Source organism: Ceratotherium simum, chromosome 1 (genome assembly GCF_057802395.1).
Source record: "Ceratotherium simum simum isolate JZ-2026a chromosome 1, ASM5780239v1, whole genome shotgun sequence".
Lineage (NCBI taxonomy): Eukaryota > Metazoa > Chordata > Mammalia > Perissodactyla > Rhinocerotidae > Ceratotherium > Ceratotherium simum.
Genome location: NC_141900.1, coordinates 11,100,932 through 11,116,544, shown reverse-complemented (window position 1 = coordinate 11,116,544; position 15,613 = coordinate 11,100,932). Strand labels below are relative to the sequence as shown.

General features: G+C 42.7%; 1 protein-coding gene across 3 annotated transcripts in view; it reads right to left on the bottom strand.

Annotated features, from left to right (window-relative positions):
- Positions 1–15,613, bottom strand: part of EGFR (epidermal growth factor receptor) — a 201,864-nt gene that overhangs the window by 35,494 nt on the left and 150,757 nt on the right. For 2 of the 3 annotated variants that reach the window (XM_004438373.3, XM_014793664.2), the window contains exons 11-16: positions 14,793–14,883; positions 12,010–12,209; positions 10,936–11,068; positions 9,050–9,140; positions 7,425–7,582; positions 2,040–2,078 (exon numbers count right to left, since the gene is read on the bottom strand). In XM_004438373.3, the coding sequence (XP_004438430.2) occupies positions 2,040–2,078; positions 7,425–7,582; positions 9,050–9,140; positions 10,936–11,068; positions 12,010–12,209; positions 14,793–14,883 (712 nt within the window). The remainder of the gene's footprint in view (positions 1–2,039; positions 2,079–7,424; positions 7,583–9,049; positions 9,141–10,935; positions 11,069–12,009; positions 12,210–14,792; positions 14,884–15,613) is intronic. The other variant, XM_087434015.1, reaches the window with a different exon arrangement.

Here is a 15,613-nt window from a genome sequence, read left to right as displayed (position 1 = left end):
ACACATGGGAAGGTAAGGTTTGCTGACAGCTTTTATGACACTGGCATTTTACATATTTCTGGCATGTCTTGATACATTGACATCATTTAAAACTATCTCACCAAGTGGAATGCTGAGCAGCTTTGAAAAGGAGAAAAAAAAGCTAAGAGTTCTGGGGTAGTTTCTAACTTCTTCCCGCCCACCGCCTCTGCTCCGCTCTTGTGCATTTTTTAAATGGAGGTATCATCTGGACCTCTCCATATGATGGTTATATTTTAATCTTGATTAAAGATTGATGATGAAAACACATCATTCAAAAAGTAACTCAGACTTCAATAATGCTTTTTATATGAATTTGTATGTATCCCCAGAGTATCTCCATCTGTTTGAAGCCTGGCACTCCACATGCAGCAGATATGTGGTGTCTACTGACCAGGCAGGGTGAAGGGACCCTTTCAATAACATAGAGGACCCCTAAAGGAGTCCTTGGCTTTCAAGATGGGACCACAGCCATGTGAGATGTTTTATGAATGAGCTTGAAGGAGGTTATAAAGTGACAGGCTGTTGACACAGAAAGCATCCTTGTCACAGATGAGCGGTGTCGTCACGCAGCCTCAACCACTCTAACACACCCTCCTCCCACGAGGTGGAGTCTGATTTTAGTGAGGGCAAAAATGTAAAACACAGGTTCTGAAGCTCACTGGGGAAGAACCATCTGAAGTGGCAGATTCTGAATTTATAACCTTTATAAAGTTATTATTTTCAAGTATCTACTCCATTTAAGCTTCCGCATATTTTCAGGTAAAAACGTTAACGAATATCAAATCTCAATTAGAAGCATCACTTGCACCCAAAAAATGTGCCAGCATCTTTACAAATTTCTCATAAGTAGGTCAAACGTACTTCATGAAAACAATATTTACAACACTTTCTTCTTAGCGAGTATAAAAGTCACCTCCTGCTTTACATCATCCCCCAATTAACGAGTTTGAATTAATGGATTTTTACTATTTGAAGGGAACATGGGAAGATATAAAGAATAATTTGTTACAGAGTATGTGTTCCATGGGGAGCCGCAGATGAATGACAAGAGAAGAAACAAAATCTACAAGAGTAAATAGAACAAGGAGTGGTCGTTGACTGGTTTCAAGGTGGGGATGTGACAGAAAACATCATTACTGAGACATTGACTCGTAGCATGAAAAATAGGAAAAATTGTGCCAGGCTCCTTGTAGGCTCAGTGAAGAGGTGGGGACAGGAAATCTTTATTTCTGAGAAACTGCCTTATTTGTCTTTAGTGTCTCACTTGATGGTAGGAGGGATGTGTTATCATGGCTAATTCCTGGGCAGAGGCGTAGCTGATGTTGAGGCAGGGGTGTTGAGGGATGGAGTTTTGTAGAAATGGCAGAGGGCCTGGAAGTTTGGCTGGTGGTGGGACATCAGGGACAGCCAGCAGGTGCCGTGTGTAGCTCTGCTTCCTCACGGGACATGATTAACTGACAACGGCTCTTTCCTGGGGGTCTGCACCAGGACCCCCGGCGCGGCTTCCCTCACTGCAGCACCTCCAGCAGCGAGGGCAAACGGAGCAGAACCGAAATGCTGCAGGAAGTCACGTTTAGAAAAGGAAGTAAGGGGAGAAAATCCTCCCAGGCTGGAGTTTTGTCATCAAACAGAAAGGTCATTCAAACACAGGATTGGGATGGGACCAATGGGGTCAGTGAGGGACAAAGATGAGAGGCTGGAAGAGAAGGAGCCAACAGAACGGGTATGACCAAGGGGGCAGAAGTGGGCTCCACAGAAAGAGCCGTACTGCACAGTCAGCACCCCCACGCGGGGCAGGACCCCGCACCCATGTCCTGCGTCCCTCCACTGAAGAACAGTTCACAAGGCGGGCAGTGGGTGGGGGAGTGGTCTCTGCCAGGGAGGCCTCTGCTGGCCCAGAGGAGAAGTGAGAGCTGACGAGGTGGACGCAGCCAGAACAGCGGGAAGCATTCTCTTTGCCCAGAGCACACTGGGTCATTTCAGACAGGGCCCGTTAGAAACAAAGCTGTCACACTTACCCATTCGTTGCACAGCCTTCAAGACCTGGCCCTACACAGCTGTAGGAGTTGAAAGAGAAATACACATGTTGATCATTCTACTTCTTTAGCATTTTTTCTTGGAGAGTTTTTATTAAATCATAAGGCAATGTGTGTTAAATTACTCTCAAATCATTAAAATCCCAATGTGTCTCAATTTTGGGGTGGTGGTTAATCATTTGTTTATTATGCATTTATTCATTTGTTCATTCACTCAGCACATATTTTTGAGTGTCTACCCTGTGACAGGGATTGTTCTAGCATTGAACAAAGTAGACAGTTTCTGGTCTTCATAACTGAAATGTTTTCATGTGTTCTTTTTGACATAGTATAGCTATCTCACAGCTGGCTTGAATGTCAACACAGGCAGGGGAGGAGAGGAAGTTGAGACTAGAACCATTTCTTGGGCCATGTTGATCAAGGGGCAGGGGGAGAGGAACAGATGAGTCAAGACATGAATCTCAGTGGCAGAGAAGTGGCGATGATGATTTCAGACCCAGGAAGCCAGGAGCAGGAGCCGGCTTGATCCACTTCCACCCAAGTGAAATGTCTTACATGAAGCAGAGACAGAATTTGTCTTAATGTGACCTTGAACAGCTGGGTTCCCAGTGGGGGGAGACCACCATTAGATGATTACAGAATGATGGTTATAAAGGCAGGGTAAGTTGGCTTTGAAGTACGGCAACATTTGCCAATACAAAAGTCAATAGGAAAACAAAATATTCCAATTAAATGGCTAAGACTGACATAGCATGGCCCGGGGAAAGAAGAACTACATTTCTAACATATGAAGAGGACTAGGGATGTGTGTTTGACACTGTCATCTGGTCCTGAACACTTTCTCTCTCTTTCGAAGGGCTCTGATCTCTACACTCCACTCTTCCTGGTTTTAAGGGTCTAAGCCCTCCCTCTTTTCCGTGGTGTCAAACAGTGCAGTCTTGCCCCTGCAATGCATTTTGGGCCTTCATGCCTACACTGGACACGCAGGCTTCTTCAGGCAGTGGAATATGCAAGGAAGTCTGTTATTTGATAGTCTATTATCCCCTAGGAAAACCAAAATCATAAAAGACAAAAAACATTCACTAATGGATGACCACTGATAAAATCTGACCCTACTCACAATATCTCCCCTCACTAGTGTTTTTTCCCACAATGCCTATCAGTGTCCACACTGTAACAGAATGGGAACACTATGCAAAGTGGGTGCAAAATGAAATTGTGAATTTTGGACAAGATCCAGGATTTTATGCAGCCTCTGACAGTGCTGCAGGGATTGCGAACAAGAAGCTGTTGACAAGTGAGAAGCTCAGAGGGAAAGACGGGCCAGTGTACGCTTGAAGAGATGACTGACAAGGACAGTGACAGGACGGGTGCTGTAAGAAAGAAGGATTTGAGTATCAAGAGATTACAAGGTCCTTGGGACAGCTTATGGCGCCCTTGATAATTCTGCAGAGATGACTGTTGTATGTCAAGTAAAAGAGGCTGTATCATGCTATCATTTAATTTTGTCAGAAAATTATTCTCTATTCCCCACTTAACTTATGCTTTTTTGTTACATGTAATTAAAGTGGGCAAAATTTCATATTGTTTAATTTATCAGGATAAAAATTTCAAAGAAATCCTCACGACTTACTATGAAAATGTGGTTCCATTTAAAAATGGATTTGCTTCCAGTTTCCTTACCATTCTCTTGGGTCACCAGAGCTGCCACGGTGGGCAGGCCTTGGGAAGCAGGCAGCTCCCATGGCATACTCTGGGCTCTGTCACTACTGGCTAATGAGTTGTGGTGATGACTGAAACTTTTTAAGGCTTCCTTCAACAATACAAATGGAAAAATCCATACACCAAACTGAGGCAAGGTATGTGATAATGTTCACATCACAAATACACAATAAAAGAAATGTTTTCTTATTTTCCCTTATATTGCCATCAACATTTCTCTATATTTTAAAACTTAAATCCATTTATATCATGTAATTCCTATGTAATTAATGACTTTGGGAGAAGATACAAATAGTAATAACAATATTATATAAAACTATATGTTCTTCTATCAACAAAAAGGCTCAGAATAAGGAAAGTAATCAAATATATGAAAGATAAAATATTGATGAAACTGTATGTCAAAGGCATAGCATCAGGATTTTATTTGAAACAAAGGGAGAAAGAGAAAGAAATTGTAGAAGAAAATACACAAAAAAAAATGACCATTAACATTTTTTATTTAAATCTTGAGTAAATTCCCTCTTTCTATATTTGGCAAACTGTATCTTATACAGTTTAAATTTATGGAAAATTCCAACTGCCCAAAGACTTTCTGGACGCCCCCCACCCCCACCCCGCAAGCCCAATGACACACTCACAGACACACAAATATATATATGCATCTATTTCTAAAAGATATAAAAAGGAGGTAAGATGCAACATTTGTTTTATACAGCTAATATAATTCTGTTTTATAGAGAATCGAGTCCAAATTGCTTATTTTTTGGGAATATGAAAAAAAAGATTAAGTGAAAAACTAGCAAAGTGTAGTTTATACCATGCTTTATAGAGTTTGTCATTGGTCAATATGGCCAGCATGCTGATATACCCGAAGGGAAATATATGAAAAATCTTAAATTGCTACCAAGGAGGTATTTGGTAAAATTCAAAGCCCATTCTGGATTTAAAAAAATAATTTAAAAGTAGGAATAGATGACAATTTCCTTAACAAGATAATAAGTATCTTAAACTAATAGCGAATATTGTTCTTAATGGTGATTCATTACAGCCATTCCCACCACCATCAGATATAAAATTCCGATGTCCACTACGCTGTGTCTGGTGTTATTCTGGAAATTCTGCCCCTTGTAATATGATCTGAAACTTTTTAAAAAGAGATGAAGATACCATTACTGGAGATGATAGGACTGTATTACTGGAAAATTCAAGATCATAAACTAAAACACTAATTTCAAAGGAAGTTCAGTAACGCCAATCAAAGCAAGACGAATATGCCCCTACTGCCACCAAAAAATCAAAAGGTATCTTATATATTAGCAACAACAAACTAGAAGATATCTAGAAAACAAGATCCATTTCACAACAGCAAAAATAAATACAAAATACTTAGGCGGGACACGAGAGAAGGAAACTGCAAAACTTGACTGAAACGTGAAAAAAGATGACTTAAATATATGGAAAAATATATCATTTCTCTAATATGGAATGGGAATACAAAACATTGTAAAAATGTCAGCCCTACTCAAATTAATTTTTTGGCGTTAACTTTTGTTTTTGTTTCTCTTGGCGGTAGACTTGGCAAAATATTGCTAGATCATTTGGAACAAACCAATGGATTAGACTAAGATTAGCAGGCGAAGCCAATCATTTGCAAACCACAGAAGAAATGCCCAGGTTTCTTATATGTTAGCTGAGGATTTACCTTTCAGTCACCTAGGACTGAAACTTCTGGACCACAGGGTCACAGAGTGATGGAGCCCTTCTCTCTACCCCATGGGGGCTGGGACTCAGGAAGGTGAAATGACAAAAGCTGACCATGGTACTAATCATTCCTGAGTCCAGGTCACTTGTCTCCAGGCCCAGGCTCTTCCATATAAATGTAATTAAAATACTTCTTGGTAAACTTAGGACATTTTTGGAAAATTTTTCAAGACTCTTGAATTTTGGAGGTCTAAGTGGAAGGTTCTGCATCCTTTAAGAACACTAATCATGGGCCAGCCCCGGTGGCCTAGTGGTTAAGTTTGGCGCGCTCTGCTTTGGCAGCCCAGGTTGGGTTCCCAGGTGTGGACCTATACCACGCCACAGTGGCCATGCTCTGGTGGCAGCTCACATACAAAATAGAGGAGGATTGGCAACAGATGCTAGCTCAGGGCGACTCTTCCTCAGCAAAAAAAAAAAAGAGGAAGATTGGCAACAGATGTTAGCTCAGGGTGAATCTTCCTTGGCAAAAAAAAAAAAAGAACACTAATCAACACCATTGTCACAGGCATCATCACCACCACCACTACCACCAGCACTGGCACCAACAGCACCTCCCTTCAGCAGCATCACTGCCACCAGCACGGTCACCACCACCATCATTGTCCTTGCTGCCTCACGGCCAGCCGCATCACCACCACCACTGCCCAGGTGTTCCAGGCACTATTTTAAGTTTTTGTTGTCAGTGCTGTGGAGTCGATTCCAACTCCTAGTGCCCCTGTGGACAGCACAGCGGAACCTGCCTGGTCGTTTTGCGCCATCCTCTCCCTTTCTGGCGCTGTATCAGACAGTGCTCTGCTGCTGTTCACAGGGTTTCCATGGCCACTTTGTTCAGAAGTGGGTGGCCAGGTCCTCTTTCTAGTCTGTCTTAGTCTGGAAGCCCCACTGAAACCTGGGTGACCCTGCTGGTATGTGAAATCCCGGCGGCAGAGCTTTCAGCATCCCAGCAGCATGAAGCTGCTACACTATGACAACCAACAGATGGGTGGTGTGGTTCCCTGACTGGGAAACAAACCGGGGCCATGGTGGTGAGAGTTCTGAATCTGAACTACCAGAGCACTATTATTTTCAGTACATGATACATATTAATACAAGTTCACAAAAATCCTATGAGCTATGCATAAAGTATTATTATCCTAATTTATAGATGAGGAAAGGGAGGTACAGAGAAGTTAAGACACTTGCCCAAGGCCACACAGCTAGTGAGAGATGGATCCCGAGGAGAAAGAGTAATGGCTCCAAGTAAGGTTGAGGATTACGAAAGACACAAGGAAAAGGGGAATATTCTATACGACAACTCAACTTCTCTTTCTGATTGCTGGGAATAGTCATTTGATTGCCAAATTTATCATTTCAGTAAATAAGATACAGACTTTCAGTGCTTCTGTAAATTGCAATCAAAATAGTTTTAATGTACTTAGTAACAGCTTAGTAATCAACTAGCTAAAAGAAAGAGTGTCTTTAAGCAACATTTCAGGCAATGTTATCTTAATCACGAAACAACAATAAAAGATTCCCATATGAATCCCGGTCATCTGGAAAGATTTGCAGAAACCTCAGAGACCTGGCAGGTCCTATTGCTGTCACCCCACCTGTCACTTACTCTTTCTTGTTGGGACGTGCTGGTACTGCAGAACAGAGCCCTGGCATGACCAACACCATGAGAGGCTGAGAGGCATTCCTACGGCCCCAGGATCTGCCCACAAGCATGTCATTGCTGCTGCCACAGCCATGGAGCCAAAACACCGGAAGTAAACGACTCAAATACAAACCTCTGTAATTTGTTGCCTGGAAACTTTGGAGACATTTTCAATCTACAAATTTGCAAGATAGGAAACACTTTGTTGCTCTGCATTTTCTTGTCTAGGCTGGGCTGCCACTCACCCGTAGGTACAGTTTGGATGGCACAGTTGACACACGTGATTGGCATCCGCAAACTTCCAGACCAGGGTGTTGTTCTCCCCCATGATCCCAGCCGGGCAGGCCCTGACGCAGTGGGGGCCATCGATGTAGTGCGCACACTTCACGCAGTTATCTGGTCCCTGCACCAAGGTGGGGAAATACATTTATGTATGTCTCTTTCTTTTTCAAAATGGAAGTAACTTTTTACGTAAGATACTTATTGTGAAAAAAGTCAAATAATATAGAAGTTCTTAAGTAACAAACAGCAAATTTGTCAGTGATTCTGCTTGCTTGATATGACCACTGTTAATAGCTTAGTGAAAAGTCTTCCTGATTTTAAATGCATATGATATATAAAAACACAGAAGAAACTACACTATATACTTTATTTCATTTTACTTAATACATTGTGGGATCATTCCTTGTCAAAATGATCTTGATTGACCTTCGTGTATACTTATATCCTTATTGTCAAGTGGACTTTCTTGCGTATCATATTTGAGGTTCAAGGGAAGCTCTGAGGGAAGCCAGACTTGCCAAAGCAAATTTAAGAAAACCCACGTCTACATTTTTCCAGTGATGAGAAGGTGGCAAGTGGCAAGTGAAGTGGTAGCTGCAGAATTAACTGTGTCACAGGCAAAATCTGCTTCCCTTTGTCAAACTTGGAGCGCTCTCACAAAACCCCCAGGAGCGTCACCCTTGGGACTGCCGGGGTCGTGTCCCACACGCTTCCTCAAAGGGCTGAAACGAGACTGGTAGGGAAGGACTTTCCCGTTGGCTAAGTTCTCTGACGTCTGAGTTTTGTCCACTCAAGACTGAGTGTTCCCAGAGCCAGAACAACCAGAGGGTGAAGTCAGCGTCACCAGTTATTGTATTTCAATGATGAAAATGGAACCCAACGCCATGGAAACTTATACATCAGGGGTTTACTTTGTAACCAGCCATGTGGCAGCCTATACCTCAAAACAAAGTCTCCTCACCTTCCTATTTAGAGAGAACTTCTGAAAACTGTTTTCAATTAGTAGATTTAGATATGGTTGCTGAAGATCAAATCCAAACAGAGCTCCGTATGTAAATAATATTGAGCATTAACAACATTAGGGCACTGGTGTGAGAGGGATCTGTCTTATTTACATGCTTTAAAAGATGATTACTGAACATGTAGATATGAAACTGAATTTTGAAAAGTTTCCGTAGGTGTTTCTTTAAAAATTCTTCAGATAATTATAAACTAATGTTAAACAAGAATTTGATAATATTTGATTAAAATGATAAAGCAATGACGACAGATGTCAGAAATAGTGACAACTGGCTGACAATATCCCCAGTCCCAGAGGCTCCCTGTTTTGTGGTGAAAGAGTGGTCATCATTAAGCGTGTCAGGGGATGTTGGACAGAAAAGGTGAATGCTCCTGCCAGGTGGGCTGTGTGACGCCTTCAACTCCATCACAGACCCTCTGACCCGGCTGTGAGGTCAGAGCCTCTTGTCTGGGAAGTGGGCTTGGACGACTGTCCGCAGCAGCTCCAGGAGGACACTGGGTCATTGTCAAGGCTCTGCAGGGCTCTTCCCTGTGGCGCGTGAGGGAATAACACCAAACGTGCTCTTACGCGGCCGGTGCAGGTCACATTCTTGGCCTGGGGCAGGCACTCCGGATGGCACTGGATGCACTCGGAATTCTCCACAAACTCCCTTGGCTCACTGAGAGGAGGAAGAAAGGAAACTGATCAGTGCCGTTCCAAGAGATCCTGCTTCAAAATGCTGCATGGTTACAACTGTCTGAGTTGATGTGTCTGAAATCTCAGATGACATGAATCACCTCTCTCAGAAATTCACAACAATTTTAGGTGCAAGTCAAACGATTGGGACTCTAGGACTAAATAGAATAAAGTGATTCTGAATTAACTGAATCCTTGGTCATCTTCTCCCTGCACAAACACGTAAGCTTCATTTATAATCAAAGCAACTTCCCTACATTTTTCTACAGGCACAGTTTTTGTATACTAGGGAAGCAACCCAACAAATGATAAAAAAGAAAACAGTCCTTAAGAGGCGCCCCCTCTCTCCCGTATCAGATTCATGGATATTTAAATTAAACTGGAAAGAAATGGTAACTAAACTAATGCACAGGAAAAAGAAGGAGAGATATTAAAACTTGCTCAAGGGGTAAAAACAGTACTAAAATCAGTAAATATGGAACACAGGTGTGAAAAAATTTGCTTGTAGTATTTTCCCCATTCTCCAAAGATGTACATCAATGCTAAGCAAGAAGCTGATGTTTGGTTGAAAAGACAAAATAGTTGTGACGGCTGTTAAGAAGACTGCAATCTGCCTGATGATTAACCACGAGTCTTCGCTCCAGGCAGTGAACAAGGGATGTTTACACCCAAAAACATGTTCCATAAGTCCTCCCTTCCAGGCAGATGGCGTCAATGAAACCAAACACTTGGAACTCTTTTTTCCTGTGCTTCTTCTCTGGGTTACCATGGTTGCTGAAGGACCTGTCTTGAAAAGGGAGCAGGTGCTGCCAGACACCAGGGTTCTCTATGGCAAAGGCATGGGGCACCACCGATGTCGTTATTTTAATTACTTTGTCTCTTTAAAGAGATGTGAAAACTGCAAACATGAGATTAGTGTCAATTTGTAGCAGTCAGGATTGCACAGTATTTCCTACTTGTTGAAACAGCACCATCAATTACGCAAAATACTCTGTTAGGTTAATAAGCTTGCCAGCTAAAGGATTCCTGCAGAACTGAACTGGGTCCCCATTCTGCTCCTGAATGTTTCTGGATCCAAGCTGTGGCCTAAGCCCTGAGAGCAGAACAGGAAGTAAGATTTTCTATAGCCATATGTAATGCCTATGGCTCTTCCCTACCACAAAATTTCCCTTTTTTCTTCAATTTTTTTAAAAAACTGACTCTGCCTCTCCCTTTCAATTTTAATTTCCTATTAATTTATTTTTAGTCATTATCTGTGGTCATTCAAAGCTTTACATTAATATCAAGATTCTCATAAAATCAACAAACTATATACTTTTTATTCATTGCAAATAAATTCAACAAATGTTATACAATTATTTCTTTGTTCATGGTTATCTTTAAAGTTATTAGCACTGTTCAGTGTTTCTTGAACATATAACAATAATTAACCAGGAAATGTAATTTGTATTAATATATTTTGACACAGCAGGATGAGTGTACTGCAAAGAAAAGAATAAACGGCCATGGTCTTGGCCATATGAACCACCGATGACTGTTCTATTTGTCTTGGGAACTTTGCAGGTGAGAAAAATATAAGATATTTCCATAAAAAGAGATTCTATAAATTATTGGATTGGATTAAGCAATGAAAAAATTTTGTTCATTTCCTATTGTGATTAACAGTTGCCAACAAACAAAAACAAAAGCATCAAACTGAATAACTATAAACCTATAAAAGCTATAAAATCCTGTCTTATTTTTTTATCAGAACAAATGGATTAAAGAGAACCTCCTACCCCTCCAGAATGCTGCACTTCTCCACACACTCCTTGCCACGGCTCACGTTCTGGCAGGACACGCAGTCTCTGGGATCCGGGCCCCAGCAGCCCTCTGATGAGCATAACGGATGACAGATGTGGCCAGTGGCCTCTGAGAAGACAGAGTGAGTGCAAGGAGTCAGCTACGGAAAAGTGAGCAGAGGGCCAGTTGAGACAGGCCCTGTAAGTGAGGTGCTGGGTCCTCTGTGACCTTGAGTTTCACAGACACACTGGGGGCCCCGAAGGATCAGTGACACAGAAGGGGCTTCCAGCGGCTGACTGCAAGTTTCCTTTTCCCTACTGGGGGCCAAGGGGACCTGGACTAGACCTGGGTGGTATTTTGCTGATGAATGTCATAGCTGATGGTAACAATAGGGAAAGCTTGTGGTCACTTGCCATGTGCCAGGCACCGCGCCAAGAGCTTTACGTACAGAATTTCATTTACTTCTCTCAATAGCAATGGGAATCATCATCAGCTCCACTTCATGGATGAGAAAGCCAAAGCTTAAAGATATTAAGTAAATGGACGAAGGTATCAAAGCTAGGAAGGGCTAGAGGCAGGATTCGAACTCAGATCTGTTTCTACCAGGGGCATGGTCTCAGAACAAGGAGATGGTGCACGCCCAGCTTTGGAAGCACGCTGTGGCTCTAAACTCAGCATAGGAAATGCCAGTGTGGAATGTTTATCCCACTCGTGTGTGTGTGCGCACGTGCGTGCACGCAACTATAGTCGTTAGAGGTGGAGATGAGCAGGGAGGAACCTACAGCTAAAATGTCATATAATTAATACTAAATTTAGTTTATAAACTACAAATAATTGATAGCATAAACCTCAAGGCAAATTCATCCTGTGAAATGAGAATGATCTAGAAACAATTCTGATGAACTTCACATAATAACGTCACAATTAAGAAAATATAGACTTCTTTTAATTTGCTTCTTTAGGAATGAAAAAAGTAATTTAAATGTGTAGGAATGTCCCTTCAATATTTTGAATCAAAACAAGTGACCCATTGGAACCATTTCCACAACCAAACCAAAGTGATTACTTACTGCAGTCTTTTTCACCTCTGTTGTTTATAATTTTGGTTTTCTGACTTGAGGTCCCAAATAGTTTTTTCCAGTTTATTGTATTTGCATAGCATAAGTTTCGGTTTCCGGAAATGATCACATCCCCATCACTTATCTCCTTGAGGGAGCGTAATCCCAAGGACATTATGTCCAGGCCGACGACCGCAAGAGAAAACTGACCACTAATTTGGAAAGAAGAAAAACAACCTTCTGAAAAATTATGATAACATAATATCACTAAAAACTTTATTTTTTTTTTTCTGGACCACTTTAGATTTACTGCAGACTGCCTTCCAGTGATCGTAAGTCACACTGTGGAATGTATGTACTACAACTTTTGAAAATGGCAAGTGTTTTTTAAGCTCCCCCAGGAAAAAGCTAGCTCCTTGTTCATTTAGTATCTTTAATCCCAGTAGCAGACTGCGGGCTGAATAAATGTGTTTTTTTTGTTGTTTGTTTTGTTTTGTGAGGAAGATTGGCCCTGAGCTGACAACTGTTGTCAGTCTTCCTCCATCCACCCATCCATATATTGAACACACTGCCATAGCATGGCTTGACGAGCGATGTGTAGGTCTGTGCCTGGGATCTGAACCTTCATACTCCGGGCCCCTGAAGAGGAGTGTGTGAACTTAACCACTATGCCACCAGGCTGGACCCTGAATAAATGTTTTAATGTCATCATTTTATTTACTGCATTTTTATTTTGCCTGGGAATTGAGAACATGTTCCAATCTCTCAAACATCCAAATACATTTCAAAAGTCATAGGTTCATCTTTCCATCCATCCACTCATCCATATATTCAACAAACATTTGAGGTAATATGTGACTAATTCTCTGTAGGTTAAGTGTATGTTTCCTATTCTCAAGGAACCCTTTGTCTAGTGAGGATATAATCATATGAGCAGATAATTTTAACCCAGCACCATTAGTATGGTGATAATGGGCATCACAGAGGCAAAGAGCAGGGGCATCTAAACAAGCCTGGGGAGGGATGTCTAGGAAGGGGTGGCTTCCTGGAAGAGGTGATGCCTGACTGTGAGGACCTCAGGAACAGGAACTATGATATTTTCTTCACCACGCAACACTGTGCTAGAATCCCACCAGGAGATCAGTATGTGTTCATCAAGCGACTGGATGAAAGTTATTCAGACTAAAGGGAGGGAAGTCCTGAACCAGCTGAAGGAGCGGGAAGGTGAGAAAGCACCGGACAGCTGCTGAGAACCACGAGCTACTGCTGGAGCAGAACTGTGGAGGCGGGGAGGCCTGGGAGAGGGGTCTGGGGAGGCTGGAAGAGGCCAGAGCACAGGTGACCTGGACAGCACGTGGAGGAGCTTGAGTCGTTGTTTGCAGATGATGGGAAACCACAGGAAACATATCTGCATTTTTAGGAGGCTCACTGGACCCCAAGACGGAGAAGGAGCCAGTTGAGACAGTACTGAATGAAGAGGCTGATAATTAAGGCGTGAGATGACAAAAGTTCCAAGTGTAATTTGGAGACTCCTTCTCTCCTTGTTTCTCTCCCTCTCTCCACCCTTTCTCCCTCTCTCTTCCCACAGTCTGGCCCCTGGGGAAAGCAAGGCACCCTGTGTAGAAGGCCTGCACCACTGTTAGGAATTCTCCCCAGCACGCACCCAGGGGAGCCAAGATGGCAGAGACACAGCTGGGGTCTTCCCTGCAGGGCAGGCCTGGCCTTGGTGAGCCACCACCTTGGGACCAGCAGTCACCCTGCCCCCGTAGGGACTGTGTTTCACTGGACTTCTTGGCAAAAACAAAAAAGTAATCCTCATCTTCTTTAAATCCCTAAAACTAAGCCAAGAAGTATATACCAATCACCCAGGAAAACTGATCCCAGTCTCTTGTCTCTGTGTGAACCTCGGGCAAAGGAAGTATTCCTGAGAGCTCAGAGCAGAGGGGCCTTTCTGGGAAGCGATGGTCGCTAAGTGTTTAGCATCAGAGACACATAGCCAAGGCAGTTTTTGGAAAGCAATGCTTATTTTATGTGTACCATATCCTGATTTTCTTTAACATTGCACAATACTATGTAGTCCTTTTAGGGGTCAATTATGGGAAATAGTTCTTGGAACCAGACTGTTTCCAAGTCATGTTTGACCAAGAGATTCCCAAATTCCTCCTCACCATAAAACTCATTATTACACTTATTATGTTAAAGATGCTTGTGTGTGTGTGTGTGTGTGTGTGTACTTCACTGTTGCAGTTGGACAAGTGGAAATCCCAAAAGAAACATTTAATGCCCAAAAGCCCCTCAGGTCCCCCGATACGATGTGCTGAGAAGGACACGTCACCTCAGCGCTCTTCTTGCCGAAAATGCGTAACACCAGTTGACTCTTGAGAAAAAATCAGCCATTCTACAAAATGCCTGACCAGTACTTTTCAAAAGCGTCAAGGCCACGGAAGAGAAGGAAAGACATAGGAACTATAAGATCGCAAGGGACTAAGGAGACATAACACAACGGAATGCAATGTGGGATACTGGACTGGACACTGAAACAGAACAAAGGCATTCATGGAAAAATGGGTGAAGTCATAACCAAGTCTGTGCCGATGTTAATTTCCTCATTTTGATACTTACACTAGGCTCATGTAAGATGTTAACATTAGGCGAAGTTGTGTGAAGGATATAGGGAATTCTCTGTAGTGTCTTTGCAACATACTGTGAGTTTAATTTCAAACTCTTCTGTAAGTCTTATTTCAAAATAAAAAAGTAAGAAAGGATCTACTGGGCTCTGGCTGAGGTCAACTTACTGCTGCTTGGTTCTACCACGTATGATTTCCAGGTTCTCGAAAGCATGGAGGTCAGTCCTGTTTTCTGGCCAGGCCTGAATCAGCAAAAACCCTATAAGGCAGTAGGAAGGTTCAGACACACACCGCTTAGAAATTTCTTTCTTGTATGAGACATTATTATAGGATTCTCAAGAGACTATAGTAGGAGCAGGAAATGTGAACGTTTGGTTTGATTCATGTTGTCACCTTCACTGAGTCTACACACGCACGTGCAGACGCAAGCCAAGGCACAATGCTCCAGCGGGCATCCTGCCCCTCCCCTGGAATTCCTCTGCCTTGCTGTCTCTCTCCCACTGCCCAACTCCCATCCAACAGGCTGTCCCCATGCTGCTGTGGCCCTGAGAACCTTGCTGGGCTACATATCTGATGACCCAAACAGGCTCCTGCTCTCGATGACAGTGGCCCAGTATTGAGCTGTTCTTACATACAAGGAGATTTACATATTTTCCCTATTTAATTTCAATCTTCAAAACAATATTGTTATTTAGGTCTCATTATTCCCTTTTTAGGGATGAGGGAAGTGGAGCTCTGATTGCAGACGTGGACCCAAGGCCTGCTGGTGACCGAGCAGGGACACGAAGTCTAGTCTCCAAGACTTGAGAGCCTGTGCGGTTCCCGCCCCATTTGCCCTCCTTCTCCCTCTACCCACAGAAGTCGCTGGGCCCTCAGGACATTGCCCTAGGCTGGGGAGCTGAGGGATTAAACATGTTCACACGAAGTCATGAATGACCCGACTCTTTCCTTAAAGTGTTCACCCCTCACATGCAGGGGAAATTGCATTT